Source organism: Acanthochromis polyacanthus, chromosome 15, assembly GCF_021347895.1.
Source record: "Acanthochromis polyacanthus isolate Apoly-LR-REF ecotype Palm Island chromosome 15, KAUST_Apoly_ChrSc, whole genome shotgun sequence".
Taxonomy (NCBI): Eukaryota; Metazoa; Chordata; class Actinopteri; family Pomacentridae; genus Acanthochromis; species Acanthochromis polyacanthus.
The window spans coordinates 3,214,929-3,230,499 of record NC_067127.1 but is presented as its reverse complement, the minus strand read 5'-3'; the positions used below and the strand labels follow the sequence as shown (position 1 = coordinate 3,230,499).

Here is a 15,571-nt window from a genome sequence, read left to right as displayed (position 1 = left end):
AGGGATTTAAATGTCTTCTTCCAATGAGATGTTCAGTTGCTTTTTTAAGTGAACTATCCCATGATCTGTGAGCTTTAGCAAGAATGCAAATAAGCTCATTTCCCAAAATATAAAACCATTCTTTAAAATGAACTAAGTGAATAAATGAATGGTCGGTCTCCACTCATTTGCCATACAACAGTTGGTGTCATTGATCTTGTTTTGAGGAACTAAATGTAGTATTATCAATAAACAAATTAGTCAGAATACTTATGACACAGAAGTCACCGATTGTATATTTTCCTGAACAACTTCCCATCGGCGTACAAATATGTTTGGTGCCACTGAAATCTCTGAAAAGTAATTTGAAAGAGTTTCCTGACCTGCATTCAAAGCTCACACAAGTATGAACAAATTAACATTACAAAAGATATCTACTGTTACGATGATAAGTCTTTGCTCATTTAAATGCCAATCTTTTTTGTTAGTTAAATTTGTTGTATTTTCTAAAGAATCTGCTGTAAAAAGTACGGTGTGTAGTTATTAAATATTAGATGTTGTATATTTTTTAGGTAAGTGTATTGTAAACCCTGACGACAGCAAAAGTTCGCACCAAAAAAGGAAGAAAACAAACAGAGGAAAGGAATGACCAGCCTTCGACTCTTTGTGAATCACAAGGGCAGTATTTGTGAGTAAAGTTCAGTCTGTTGACTCCTCCTACTGCAGGGGTAATATAAAGACACTTCTTTGTTTCTGGTGTACTCGTTGTCCGGCTCTGTTGAAGAAAAGTCAGAATGTTTTTTGAGCTGTTTTCAGCAACAACATGGACTTTACTGGCTCTTGTTGTCACCCTGGTGTTACTGTGAGTATCTGTTTCTGTGAACTGTCAGAGCACTGCTTGGTTGTTTTCTTTCAACAGTCTCATTACAGTAATAATCGTACATTAAACAGGTGTAATATTAATCTGTAACTTTCTCTTCTTTCCAATACAGATTGGGAATGTGGCCATACAGACTTTTCTCCAACCTGGGCATTAAAGGACCAACCCCTCTGCCTTATATTGGAACAATGCATAACACGTGGAAGGTATGCAAAAACAAATCTTAGAGTCTCGTCTGTGAACAGGCGACTGATCTGACAACTGAGAATTAAAGAGGGATCAGTGTCAGAAACCTGTCTGACTTATGTGTTCACTTTGGCTCTACCTGTTCTGTAGCTCTTCAGCCTTTAAACACTAAAACGTTTTTCTTGCAGGGATTTCTTGGATTTGACCGGGCGTGCCAGGCCAAGTATGGAGATGTCTGGGGGTGAGTGAAACAGTAAAAGAGTTCGTTCTACAGATTATTATAACATGCATGAATTTTTAAGCATTATTTTACTATTTTAGCTTGCTGTGGGGGAGCTAGTGTAATTTTTACTGGCATATTAGTTGCTTGTTAAAAGGAATCATTAGATTTCTCTCTAGAATATAAAACTGAAAGGTCTTGTTGCTTTGATACTTTCCCCCACTACATGACATAATGAGCTCTGCTATTTGATGACTAAACTCTGTTCGCTTTAATCACATGGTAATAAATTATGATAAAGCACGATGATAGGTTGGGTTTTATGTAATTTTATTGCCAGCAGAAACCATTCAAATGAACCACAGCAAAAAACTGTAATGATTAAAAGTGTGACTATGAAATGATGTCCTGCTACAAATATAACAATATCTCTTTAGATTTAACTAAATTTAAAATCATTAAATGTTTAATTCTGACATGGATGCTTCATATAACATTTGCCTGTTAAAAGCAGCTCAAACTTTATACTCTGATGTTGTGTTTGTGCAGGTTGTATGAAGGAAGAACGCCAGTGTTGATGGTGGCAGACATCGAAATTATTAAAAGTGTGACGGTGAAGGACTGCTACACTGCATTTACCAACCGCAGGGTAAGAGACTCCTCTGATCAGACACCAGAGGTAGTGAAAATTCAGCATGTAATGTTGACGTTTGCAGCAACACTCTAGAAAGTAATTAAGTAGACTTCTTACCCGAATTAAACACATAGTTGCAAAACAAAGATTTAACTTTACTGATCTCGATAAACTCTTTAAGATGAAGGTATTATTTGTGTCAACATAAAAATGTTAAGAATTTCAATTACAATTACTTATTGTGTGTAAATTAAACAGTTTTGCATTTACTGATTTAAACAAAGCTGTCCAGAACTCAAAGTGAAGGGAATATAAGTTAGCAAGCTAATTTCATTGAACTAGAATTTAGTTTTAAATGAACCAATGGACAAATTTGAGTTCAAATTACATTTTAATATTAAGTTGATGCAATTACCAACAATATTACATCTATCCAACTCATTAAAATTATGCTTGCAACTTCAAATTTTTCCTAAATTAGAAGTTTGATTTTTCTGACCTGGACCCCCTCCTCAAGGGGGCAGAAACTAGCAGAGACAGCCGGGTCAGGCGGAACAATCGAGGTTCCATGTCCTCTCTGGGGGGTCTAGGTCAAACTGGCAGAGTTGGCCGGATCAGATAGAATACACAGGGGTCCTAGTCCTCTTTGGACTGTGGGAACGGTCCGTGGCGACATCAACGGAGCAGAGCAGAACTGAGCCAGTGCGGTCGGCCGAACTCCAGGCAGAGCCGGCAGAGCAGAACAAGAATTAGTTCAGAATTCAGAGTACCAGAAATAACTTACAGAGGACCTGATCGACTGACAGTGGAAGCTGAGTCTAGGATCTGTCAGGGAGTGGAGTCATGAGCAGGGGCCTCATTTATAAAACATTGCATAGGATCCATACTAAAAGTTTGCATGCGCCAAAAATCTGAAATGGGTGGATGTCCTTCGCCCCTGATTTATAAAACTGTGCCTAAGCACAGCTGCACGCAACTTCTTTATAAATCACACACCAGCTGGAAGATTGCGCAGGTGGATCCACCTCACATCCCGCCCACAACATTTTACCATGAATGGTAAATGAATGGAAGTTTGATATATGAACATAGTTCTGCAAATACAGTCGTAGGCCGAATGCCACACTATAGGAACATCTACAACAATGAGGGTTTATGATTATCCGACTCTACAAGTCTAATATGTGATGACAACAAAGGTTTGAGATCAGTCTGGTTTCAATTCACCACTTCACCCTCCGGCACTGCTGTTCCCTCTCTCTCCAAAATGTGTGTAAGCAAGTATCAAAGTTGGCGCACCGGTGCTCACATTCTCTGTTTGTTTTAAGAAATCACAACGTACACAGCGTTCACCACTTTCTATGCCAAGGTTGTGAAAGTATGCCACTTTCTAGCCCCGTTTTGTACGTATGCAAGCATCAAGCATCAAGGTTGGCGCACCGGTACGCACATTCTCACTGCAAGCTTGTTTTTATAAATCACAATTTTTGCTTAGAAAGTGGCATACGCCACTTTCTAGCCCTGTTTTGTGCGTACACAAGCTTTATAAATGAGGCCCCTGGTCTTTAAGGGGTGGATGATGAGCCAGGTGTGGTCATCCACAGGTGTCTTTAATCCCTGGTGATTAGAAATCGTTAACTGCAGCAAGAGAGCGGTGCCCAAAGGATCATGAGCAGAAGGTGAGGAAGAACAGGGAGGGGAGAGACAGGGAAAACAGAAAGAGGGAGAAAAAGAGAGAGATTAAAAGAAGGAGGGAAACAGGGAAGTAAGAGGATATCAGGTGTGGGCAGATAGAAACGGGAGGGGGCCCTGTCATAGATTGACTAAACTGCGGAAACAAACTACATCATAAAAAACTAACAATAAAATAGAGCTACGCTAAGTAGTGAAGCGAATGTTTATTTATTTTTGATTTTCTATTTCTGTTTATTTGTTATGTTGGTAATGTGTGTCCTCATTTGAACTGACTGTTTCTTGGATTGGTGTGTATTAATTTCTGATGAGTCACCTATGAGACATCTTGAAGTGTTAAATGACAATTTCAGCAGATTTCAATGTTTGAAATGGGGAAATAATAAAGACGTAAACTGTGTGAAGTCTCTGCAAGAATCAAAATGCTCAGTGTGGTTTCCTCCGTTCACAGGACAATCCTTTATTGAACGGGCCGTTCGAGGACGCCGTTCTAGTAGTCAAAGACGAAAGGTGGAAACGAATGCGGAGCTCATTATCTCCATGCTTCACCAGTGGAAGACTCAAACAGGTTGGTATCATATCTTTGCTCCTGCTACCTGTGATGTGCAATCATGAGAAAAAGCAAGAAAAGAAACTGTACTCACTTTCCTTTTCTCTCTATTATCTTGTAGGTCTTTCCTCTTGTTGTTCGCTATGCAGATCGATTTATTGAAAAACTCGGACGCACAAATTTGGATGAGGCGGTCGATGTCAAAAAGTATGTTGTTAATCTGTTATATGCCAGAACATTGTTGCACTGAGTGTCTGAAAATAAATACACTTAATCCAAACCCACCTCTCTTTTCCATCTCCCATAGACTTGTGGGACCTTACAGCTTAGACGTGGTGACCAGTGCATCTTTCAGTGTGGAGGCAGACTCCATAAACAACCCAGAAGACCCCGTCAGTGTTCATATGCAGAAGAATCTAAACATGAAATTATGGCCCCTTTTGTTACTCAGTACGTTTTCCTTTTGTCGGTTACAGACACAGATCATTTGATCACATGTTGTCAGTAGCAAATATTAGTTTACAACTATTTGTTCTCCCTTCAGTGGTATTTCCAAAAATTGGTCGTCTGCTGGAACTTCTCAAGATTGAAATGATGCCCAAAGCCAGTGTGGACTTTTTCCACAACATCATCAAGAAGTTCAAAGATCAACATAAAAATGGGGAAGCTGTAAGTGCACTTTTCTCTTTTTTTTATAAATTGATACCACTGTTATGTCTGTGTGTGTGATATGAAGCTTTGAGCAGCGAGAAAACTTGACATCATATGCTTATTCATTTAATATGTACAAACATTGAGGACTAAAAATGCCTTTTCTTTCTGGAGAGTTTTGTGTTGGACTATTCACTGGCCAAACACATCCTGTCATCGTTTGAGATATTGACAGCATCGTTTTGACTACTTCTAGCTTAGTTTAAAATGTCTAAAAAAGGACAGTGTTTGGTTATTTGATTACAGATTCTTATGACACAATTTTCAGCACCTCACTTGTCCCACAGCTTTGAGAAATCTAATATAAATTCAATATCCAAGCGTGCGCTCAGTTGGGAATGGTGTGCTATGACTTTTGTTAGTGATTCTTCGTACGTGTTTTGCAAAATTCGCAATAAACTGCATCAAAAATCTCTATTGAAAGGAAATGGACGTAAGCTAGACAGCTGACAAAACCTACCATGTTTGGAACCCTGTAGCTATGGCGTATTTTACAAGAGAAACTTAATTCAAAATTTAAACAGGTTTGAGGCCATGATTCTCTGCCAGAAACCAGTGAATTGCTCCCTCTGGGTTGGGGGGCAGTTGCTTCCCCAAGCGAAGGAGTTCAAATGTCTCAGGATCTTGTTCACGAGTGATGGGAATAGACAGGCAGCTTGGTGCAGCATCAGCAGTAATGCAATCATTGTATTGAACCGTCAAGGTGAAGAGGGAGCTGAACCATAAGGCGAAGCTCTTGCCCCGGGCTGCCTGGGTCGGTTCTGGCGTGCTGGGGGTGTCGGTAGCCGCTCCCTCTTGTTCTCAGGGTCCGTGTGGTACACGGTGGCCCCGGTTGGTCTCTGGGGGTACCGCCTCGTGGCTCCTGCGGCCTGGGGGGGCGGCACCCTGTCAGCTTGGACCTGCATTGCCGTGATAGCTGTTCTGTGCTTCGGGGTCCTTCACACTTGCATGTGTATGGTCGGGCTGGACCCGAATATCCAGAATATTCATTAGCTATGGTGGTATCCGGATATTAATTTTGGTATCCGAATACCCCCCCCCATCATAGACATATACACATATGTCTATGTGATCACTCCTTCCTCCCCCAGACGAAAATATTCGGAGCTCGTCTCTTCCCTTCACTTCGGCTCATCCCGTCGTATTCGGCTCATCTCGGCTCCTCCATTCGTGTTTGTTACCACCACCAGAATGGCCGGGTGGCTGCCGACTCTGACGTCACGCTTCACTTCGTTGCATAAACACAAGACAAGATGCTGAAGACCTCTACTGTTTGGGAATTCTGCAGTTTAACTGAAGACAAAACGAAGGCAATGTGCAAAATTTGCGTCCAGGAGACCAGACGAATGGATCCGAATATTCGGGGCCCCCCCTGGATTTTTTTGACTCAAACTATTCCCTCTTCTTCCAGTCTTTAAGCTAAGCTGTGCTAACCCCTTGCACCGAGTGTAATATTTATAAATAGACATCAGAGTGGTATCAGTATTCCCACCTAAAGTTTAGTTCCTAAAATGTCACTCTGTACTGCAAAAAGTGGTATTCTAAAAATATACTTCCTCAAGTTCTTCTTTTTCTCTCTCATACTAATTATATTGACATTTCAAGTGAACAAGCAAATTTGTGCAGTCTGTGTTAAAGTTGAATGTTTTCTTTGCTGATCCAGACTCAAGGGGACTTTCTGCAGGTGTTGATTCAGAACGAGATACCAGAATCGGACATAAAGAGCGAGCAGGAACAGCCCAGTAAAGGTATGTTTACATTCACATTGTTCATCTGCTTCATCAGGCCATTTATGGCATTAAAGATGGAGGGTTTCACTCACGAAATTGTCCAAAGTCACATTAATCCACTCAGATGTTTCATGTCCAGAGTTGACAAATCATGAACTGGAAGTACTTTACATACTAATACAGGTTATAGGAGAAATAAATTGTTTAAATGGGAAATGTTTTGCTGCATTTCTTCATAGGTTTGACTGAACACGAGATCCTCTCCAATGCCTTCACCTTCATCTTTGGTGGCTATGAGACAACCACCGTTACAGTCACATACATCCTTTACAATCTGGCCACAAACCCTGATGCGATGCACAAGCTGCAAAAGGAAATCGATGCCAAACTGAAAAAAGATGTACAGTAACTCTGCACAAGATTTGTTTGTCATTTGTGATCTAATATCTGACACCGTCCATATGTTTATAATTTTTTTGTTTGCCTCCTGCTTTGACTTTTGCCTCCAGGCTTCCATTTCCTATGAAGATGTCAATGATCTTCATTACCTGGACCACGTTATCAATGAGTCAATGCGTTTGCTTCCCACCTTACCTCGACTTGAAAGGGCCTGCAAGAAAACTGTGCAGATCAATGGCATCACCATCCCTGAAGGAATTCTGGTTGGGATTCCTGTGCACCTGCTACACATGGACCCTCGCTACTGGAAGTCACCTGAGCTTTTTAGGCCAGAGAGGTGAATGTTATCAGTTTTCATTCTTTATATTACAGGGTTCTCACCAGTGCATTTCAGCGTAACAGGCCGTTACACTGTCAGTTTAAAAGATTATGCTGTGATTAGGGCCGCTACGGTGCCTTTCAAGTTGTTGTATTGTGTTTTGAGCACATTTGCTTGCGTAATATTTCCAAATTTATGTGAGAAAACATTTTTATTGGGGCAGTTGGTGCTGTGAAAGAGAGTGATTTTGACAGATAACGCCATGTGCGTTTGTTTTTATTGACTGGGTGCCTATCTAGGTTAATTTATGTCTCCACACCTCAGCCGTCCTTTCCTGTGGATTGACCCGTTCCCGTCTAAAATTCATAGTCGCTTCCAATCTCGGGGTTACAAATAGCACGTCTCGGTTGTTTCCATGATGCCATGTATGGTGAATAGTGACCTAAATCACGAGCATTTGGAGCATCTGTGTGACGCTCATTGGCTGACATCTGGGCCGGCCGCTCGCGAGATTTAATGAAGGCTATTGCGCATGCGCATAGTGTCGGGACGTCCCGACCTGCCGTTACGCTGTAAAAAAAATCCTGGTGAGAACCCTGTATTAATGAATCCAGGAGAGAAATACTTGAACTTGGTACACTGGTCTTCAGGTAGATAATCACTCAAAGTTACGGGTAATATCAGACAGTGTAAAGCTGTAATGAACTGAGCAATAATGCAGTTTACTGCTTTCTTATTTCTGAAAGAACTACAGTGCTAAATACATATGTAAATATTGACTGAGCTACTTAATGACAGACAGATTTGTTCTGAAACCTCTGTGCTGTTGTCTCAACTTGTGTTGCTGAAAGGTAAACCGTCTCTGCAGTCTGGACACTCTGGACCTCTGTTTATTTGGCGACATTCATTTCCTTTCGCTTGCCTGTCCCTGCTGGTGACAAGCACATGTAGCATGATGCTGCCACCACCATGCCACACTGTCGGAATGGTGTTAGCAGGTTATTGTCACATGAAAGGCCTGACTGTTGGAGTGTTGCTGAGATGGTTGTTCTTTCAGTACGACTGCTGATGCTCCATAACAGTGACTGGTGTTCTTGGACTCCACAGTCCTGATGATTCCAAACATCTTGCATTTCACGATTAGTGAGGCCACTGTGTTCATGGAAACACTCAAAGATTTCGAAAAGGGTTTCATATCCTTTTCCTGATCGATGTCTATCTACAATTTTATCACAGAGAGTTCCCTGGATGTCATGAATCATTTTTTATCCGAGTGTTTAGACGTATTTCAAGAATAAAATTGATTGTCGTTTGGGTTCACAGCAAAGAGTTGGAGACGGATTTCAAATGTGTAAAACTTCCTAAAACATGTTTTCACTTTGTCGTTCTGGGTTATGGGTTATTTATCTGTTAATCTGGTCTGTATGTGCAGGTTTGATAAAGACAGCGGGGAGGAGGTGAACCCATACGCGTTCATGCCGTTTGGTCTCGGCCCTCGTAACTGTGTTGGGATGCGCTACGCTATCCTCGTCATGAAGATGAGCATTGTCCGCATCCTGCAGAATTACAATGTGGAAACGTGCAAAGAAACCATGGTAAGACTAACACTGCAGTACATTCAGATCATCATGCTGTTCTGCTGTCGTTCCTCATTCTGAATCCATTTTTTTTCTTCAGATTCCACTGAAGTTTAACTGGATGTTTCAGCCGCTGAAGCCTGTGCAGCTCAAGTTTGTTCCTCGAAAATCATGATCCCAGAGGGAAGATCTCCACAGATATCATGCTTCTGAACTACAAGCCGTCACATTATTTCCAGATTGTTGTTTGATCCAAAGCTTTCATGCTTTGAAATGTTTTACTTCAGTGCATTTTCACAAATCAAATCTGTGTTTAAACGATACTTTAGCTTCTCTATGATGAACTAGTCTGGATTTAAACAGTCTAAATATTGTGATTTGGGATCTGGACCTATGTGGTCTTTATGTGAAAAAAGCAGTAAACATCACACTGTGTTGCTTTTAAAAATAAAGTGATGTTTTCTCAAATTTGTTGTTTTGGTCTTAATTACAATGTCAGACATGTTTTCACAACAGAAACTCACTCAGTATTCCAAAACATGTAGGATTAAATGCTAACATCAGCATTGTTGTGGAAAAAGTGTTTGTAGTTGTTCTGTCCAAAAGTAAAAAGACTTTTTACCAGAACATGAAGCTTGTTGATTAACACATTATATTGAGTTTGTTCAATTCACGCAAAACCGCAAGTGTAAAAACTGACATCAAGTGGACAAATGAGGGATTTAAAAGTCTTTTTTTTCCATGAGATGTTCAGCTGCTTTTTTAGCAAACTATCCCATGACCCTTTAGCTTTAATTTATACTGATAGAAGTCATGTCCTCTCATGTAACTCTCAGCAAGAATGCAAATAAGCTCATTCTCAAAATGTAAAACCATTATTTTAATGAAAATAAGTGAATAAATGAATGGTCGGTCTCCACACGTTTCTCTTACATCTGGTGTCACTGATCTTGTATTGAAGAACTAAATTCAGTATTACCAATAAACAAATTTGTCTAAGAACAGAAGTCACAAATGGTGATCAGGACAATTTCTGATCAACTTTCCATCCGGGAACAAATGTGTTTGGTGCCAGTGAACTCTGTAAAAGTAATTTGAAAGGGTTTCCTGACCTGCATTCAAAGCTTAGACAATTAGCGCACAAATGAACATTACAAAAGATATTTGATGTTATGAAGAATAAATATTTGCTCATTTAAATGTTCTAAGTGTGTGGGTTTTTTTGTTTAATTTGTTGTATTTTCTAAAGAATCTGCTGGACAGATTATGTAGGTATTATAAATTATGCAATGTTTTTATTTTCGTGAAAGTGCTGTGCAGAAGAAAAAAGAGAGGGAAGTAATGACCAGCCGCCTCCAAGTTTTTATGAATTACATGAGCATGATTTCTGACCTAAATTCAGTCTGTTGACTCCTCCTACTGCAGGGGTAATATAAGGACACTTCCTCATTTGTCTTGTATTCGTTGTCCGGCTCTGCTGAAGAAAAGTCAGAATGTTTCTTGAGCTGTTTTCAGCAACAACATGGACTTCACTGGCTCTTCTTTTCACCCTGGTGTTACTGTGAGTATCTGTTTCTGTGAACTGTCAGAGCACTGCTTGGTCGTTTTCTTTTAAATGTCTGATTATTGCAATCATCATGCATTAAACAGGTGTAACATTAATGTGTAGCTTTGATTTTATTTTTGCAAGACAGGTATGGAATTTGGCCATACAGGTTATTCTCAAAGCTGGGGATTGAAGGACCAAGACCGTTGCCTTATATTGGAACAATACATTACTTACAAAAGGTACGTAAAAACAAATATTAGAGCCTGGTGTATGAACAAGTGATTGATCAAACAACTGAGAATCAAAGAAGGATCAGTGTCAGAAACCTGTCTGACTTATGTGTTCTCTTTGGCTCTACCTGTTCTGTAGCCCTTCAGCTTTTAAACACTAAAACATTTTTCTTGTAGGGATTTCTTGGATTTGACCGTGAGTGCCAGGCCAAGTATGGAGATGTCTGGGGGTGAGTAAAACAGTAAAAGTCTTTCTTCTGCAGATTATCAGATCACTGGTGTATCAGCATGTAAGCAGGATTTTACTGTTCATTGTGGTGGAGCAATTTTTGAACTTTGACTTTACAGATAAAGTGCTTTCTTTCATGGAATTGTTGGATTTCTTGGGTTTCTCTCTGTAAAATCATTCTGTCAGGTGACTGCACCGTACTGAGTAAGAAGTTTCCTCCAGTGATGCATGTTTAAATAATACAGAATTAAATATCTGCCTAAAGGGAACCAGGTTAATCCAAGTAGTCAAATCTGTGTTATTTATTTCCCTGATATGAATGTCAGATTATTGTGCCTGTTTGGAATGAAATCTGCTATGTTGAAAGCAGGAATGTTTTGTTGGGAAAATTACAAGAGCAGCTACACATTTATTTGTTGTTGTTGTGAACTTAGATTATGTATTATTTGACTACAGTGTAAATCCGGAAACAGACAGTAGCTATATATGTAAATAAATGGAGTTGATGACAGTAATTTTTCTCTGAATTGTTGTATAGCTGAATCATGAAGTCACAGAAAATAGAAGCATTCAGGTTAAGCTAAAGATCCTCTAAATTGATTATCACTTTCCATCACTGGATGATACAATAAAATCTGGAGAATAAATTGTCTTTGCTTTAATTACATGGTAGTAAATTATTAACATGACAAGGATGTTGATAGTTTGGGTTTTGCAGAATTCTATTATCTACATATGTCAATAAATGACTCAGGTGACCCAGTGCAAATCTGTGTGTAATAATAAAAAATTACTGTAATTAGCAGTGTTCACCTTTAAACAGTATCTTACCACAAAAATATTGAAATATTTGTTTCCATGTTGACATTAAACTATATTTTGTTTTGTATTTTATTCTGACATGAGTGTTTTATAAAATGTGTAGCGTCTCTCTCCTTAGCTAAGACTGTGTTTGTGTTTGTTCAGGGTGTTTGAAGGACGAATGCCAGTTTTACTGGTGGCCGACCCTGAAATGATTAAAAATGTGTTGGTGAAGGAGTGCTACTCTGTGTTCACCAACCACAGGGTAAGAGACTCTTATCAGACTCCACAGTTAATGAAAACTCAGCAGATCATGTGGACATTAGCAGCCTGGTTACTGTAAAGTTACATCATTTATCAGATTACATATCCTTGGGAAGTCCTGTGCAGTAAAGGCAAAAGGCAAAGGCAAATTTATTTATGTAGCACATTTCAACAACGAGGTGATTCAAAGTGCTTTACAAAGACATTAAGACAGAAGATGACAACAATTATTAAAAGAAAAACAAAAGAAAACATTTATGAAATCATTAAAAAAGGTCAGAACAGTAAAAAGATCAAAAACAGAAGTCAGAAAACATAGCTATGGTAACTTACATTATTGTTTTCATAGATGTTAAACAGAAGAGGCCCCAGAATGGAACCTTGGGGAACTCCACATGTAGTTACTGTACTTCACTGTGATGGTGCAGCTTCTTAACATGACAACAGATTTTTTACTGTAGTTACATAATAATAACATACAGTCATAAGTCTCTGCAAGAATGTAAACCTTAAATGTCATTTCTGTGGTTCGCAGGATGCTGTAATATTTCGAGGACCTTTGGCAGATGCTATTGTATCAGTTAAAGATGAAAAGTGGAAACGAATGCGGAGCACGATATCTCCATGCTTCACCAGTGGAAGACTCAAGCAGGTTGGTATCATGTCTTTGCTCACGTACTACTTCTGTCCTGTGCCTCTCATGACCTTTGATCTACAGTAGAAAAAATAAGGAAGGAAATTGTTTCCTCTTTTTACATAACTGTAAATCTGCATGCACAGATTTGTCTAAAAGTGTTAGTACTCTTTAAGAAAACAGAATATCTGCTATTTTGCATTTCACATTTATTAACACACACCTCTATGTGTTCTCCTTCTTTACACATCATTTCTGAGTGTAGACATGACCAATGGAAATAAATGTTCAGCATATTACTGACATTACACAACTCTCTTTCCATCTCTCTCCACTTTTTTTAAGGTTTATCCTCTTGTTGCTCGCTGTGCAGATCGACTTGTTGAAAAACTTGGACGTGCAAATTTGGACGAGTCTATCGATGTCAAACAGTATGTTGTCATTTAAATCAGATTATGTTCAGTTTTACTGTCATTGCAAAGAGTACAACCTTATCCTTACATCATGTGTCCTATCATAAATACTTGTGCTTATGCTTAATCCAAACCCACCTCTCTTTTCTGCCTCTCATAGACTTCTGGCCCCTTACAGCTTAGATGTGGTGACCAGTGCATCTTTCAGTGTGGAGACAGACGCCATAAACAACCCAGAAGACCCCGTCAGTGTTCATATCCAGAAGCTTCTTAACTTCAGACTTTGGCCCATTTTCTTACAAAGTACGTCCTCTTTTCGTCCAATACTGGTAAAGATCATTTTTATCAAATGGTGTCAGAAACATGTTAAACTTAGTTTATGACTATTTGTTCTCCCTTTAAGGGATGCTTCCGTTTGGTGGTCGGCTGCTGGATCTTCTGAAAATCGATCCGATGCCCAGACTCAGTGTGGATTTTTTCTACAACCTCATCAAGAGATTCAAAGACCAGCATAATGCAGGAGAATCTGTGAGTGCATTTTGGAACCAACTGAATCATTTCTGCTCCATGACACTGTATGACAGTCATTTTATTGATGCTTTGTCACTGATTTCACTTTGATACCAAGTAAACTGAGAATCAGACAAGCAGATGCTGCACTGTAAAGATCAGTTGAACCCCAACATCTTGTAAGAGCTAACCATTTGCACCTAACTTTGTATTAAACAGAAATCATAGCAGGAAAAAGAAAGAGTATTCTATTCATTTACCCCTTACATACTGCAGGCTGGGAAAGGTGCCTGTGATCAACATTATTTTACATTTTTTCCTTCTGTGTTGTCTCAAGTAATATTAGAGGCATTTTAAGTGAAGAGCCAGTAAGCAAATTTATCAAAGTTGAACGTTCTCTGTGCTGATCCAGACTCGAGGAGACTTTCTGCAGGTGTTGATTCAGAACGAGATACCAGAATCAGACATAAAGAGCGAACACGAGCAGCCCAGTAAAGGTATGTTTTTAACAAGATAAGATGGTTTTGCACACCGCATTTCCCTGTGTCACACTGATTCAAGAGGACAAAACAGTGGACAGACTGTTACCGCCAGTAACCACAGATCAGAGCTGAGCAGATCCAACCTAAGAACATGCATTAGTGCAAATATATGCATGGAGGAAGAGAAACGAACCACAAAGACATTGTGATAATAGGAATTACAGTTGTCCATTCTATGAATAATGCATGGGCTAGTCTTACAGCATCACTGAGACAAGATGTTAATGTGAGTATTAGTTGATAAGTCTGGTAACTGATCATTGTTTTCACCAATTTCTTCGTAGGTTTGACTGAACACGAGATCCTCTCCCAGGCCTTCATCTTCATCTTCGGTGGCTATGAGACCACCACTGTCACTCTCAGTTACATCTTCTACAATCTGGCCACAAACCCTGATGCCATGCAGAAGCTGCATGAAGAAATCGATGCCAGTCTCCAGAAAGATGTACAGTAACTCTGAACAAGATGTGATTGTCATTAGTGATCTAATAGCTGACACCATCTTTATCTTTTTATTGTTGCCTCTCGTCTCCCATTTCCTACGAGGATCTGGACGGTCTTCAGTACCTGGACCAGGTTATCAATGAATCAATGCGTTTGCTTCCCACTACGCCTCGGCTTGAGAGGGCATGCAAAAAGACTGTGCAGATCAAAGGCATCACCATCCCTGAAAGAACTCTGGTTGCGATTCCTGTGCACCTGCTGCACAAGGACCCTCGCTACTGGAAGTCACCTGAGCTTTTTAGGCCAGAGAGGTGAATGTTATGAGTTTTCATTCTTTATATTAATGAATCCAGGAGAGAGAAGCTTCTGTTCCTCCCCAAGGAAGTGCAATTACTTAAACTTGGTGCATTGTTCTTCAAGCAAAAGAGTCTTTCTATCATATTTTCAGATCTTACGTATCCCGCTCTGGGACCAGGGACACTCAGAGAAAGGACACAGGGAGAAACAGAGTGAATGCAATGCAATAATGGTATATATATTAAAAATAAAGGTAGTCTGAGAAGGGCTCAGTGCATCCAGAGAGGTCCCCCAGCAGCCCAGGCCTATAGCAGCAGATCTAGGGGCAGAACTAAGGGACGTCCAAGAGAAAGACTCCAACTGACCTCCTCAGGGTCACCCAGTCAGCCCTAACTATAAGCCTTGTCAAAAAGGAAGGTTTTAAGCCTGGTCTTAAAAATAGAGAGGGTGTCTGCCTCCAGAACCCAAACTGGGAGCTTGTTCCACAGGAGAGGAGCTGATAACTGAAGACTCTGCCTCCCATTCTACTTTTAGAGATTCTAGGAACAAGTAAGCCTGCAGTCTGAGAGCGAAGAGTTCTGCTAGGATAATATGGTACTATCAGGTCTTTAAGATATGTGGGAGATTGGTTGTTAAGAGCTTTATATGTCAGAAGAAGGATTTTGAATTCTATTCTAGCTTTTACAGGAAGCCAATGAAGAGAAACCAGTATAGGAGAAATATGATCTCTCTTGCTCACTCCCGTCAGTACTCTGACTGCAGCGTTTTGGATCAGCTGTCG

General features: G+C 39.9%; 1 protein-coding gene and 1 long non-coding RNA gene across 5 annotated transcripts in view; one reads left to right on the top strand and one right to left on the bottom strand.

Annotated features, from left to right (window-relative positions):
- LOC110964917 (cytochrome P450 3A27-like) overlaps window positions 1-15,571 on the top strand; it is a 45,582-nt gene that overhangs the window by 10,520 nt on the left and 19,491 nt on the right. The window contains exons 1-13 of one of the 4 annotated variants that reach the window (XM_051960183.1): window positions 680-841; window positions 972-1,065; window positions 1,234-1,286; window positions 1,815-1,914; window positions 4,043-4,159; window positions 4,263-4,348; window positions 4,449-4,591; window positions 4,686-4,810; window positions 6,516-6,600; window positions 6,822-6,982; window positions 7,092-7,318; window positions 8,733-8,895; window positions 8,978-9,345. In XM_051960183.1, the coding sequence (XP_051816143.1) occupies window positions 774-841; window positions 972-1,065; window positions 1,234-1,286; window positions 1,815-1,914; window positions 4,043-4,159; window positions 4,263-4,348; window positions 4,449-4,591; window positions 4,686-4,810; window positions 6,516-6,600; window positions 6,822-6,982; window positions 7,092-7,318; window positions 8,733-8,895; window positions 8,978-9,052 (1,497 nt within the window). In that variant the 5' untranslated portion in view covers window positions 680-773 and the 3' untranslated portion in view covers window positions 9,053-9,345. Of the gene's footprint in view, window positions 1-679; window positions 842-971; window positions 1,066-1,233; window positions 1,287-1,814; window positions 1,915-4,042; window positions 4,160-4,262; window positions 4,349-4,448; window positions 4,592-4,685; window positions 4,811-6,515; window positions 6,601-6,821; window positions 6,983-7,091; window positions 7,319-8,732; window positions 8,896-8,977; window positions 9,346-10,333; window positions 10,439-10,571; window positions 10,666-10,833; window positions 10,887-11,851; window positions 11,952-12,485; window positions 12,603-12,929; window positions 13,016-13,157; window positions 13,301-13,400; window positions 13,526-13,919; window positions 14,005-14,333; window positions 14,495-14,595; window positions 14,805-15,571 lie in introns of those variants that run through there. The other 3 variants (XM_051960187.1, XM_051960185.1, XM_051960184.1) reach the window with 3 other exon arrangements.
- The window catches only part of LOC127537579 (uncharacterized), a 49,586-nt gene that overhangs the window by 16,871 nt on the left and 17,144 nt on the right, over window positions 1-15,571 (bottom strand). The gene's annotated exons all lie outside the window — the stretch shown is intronic.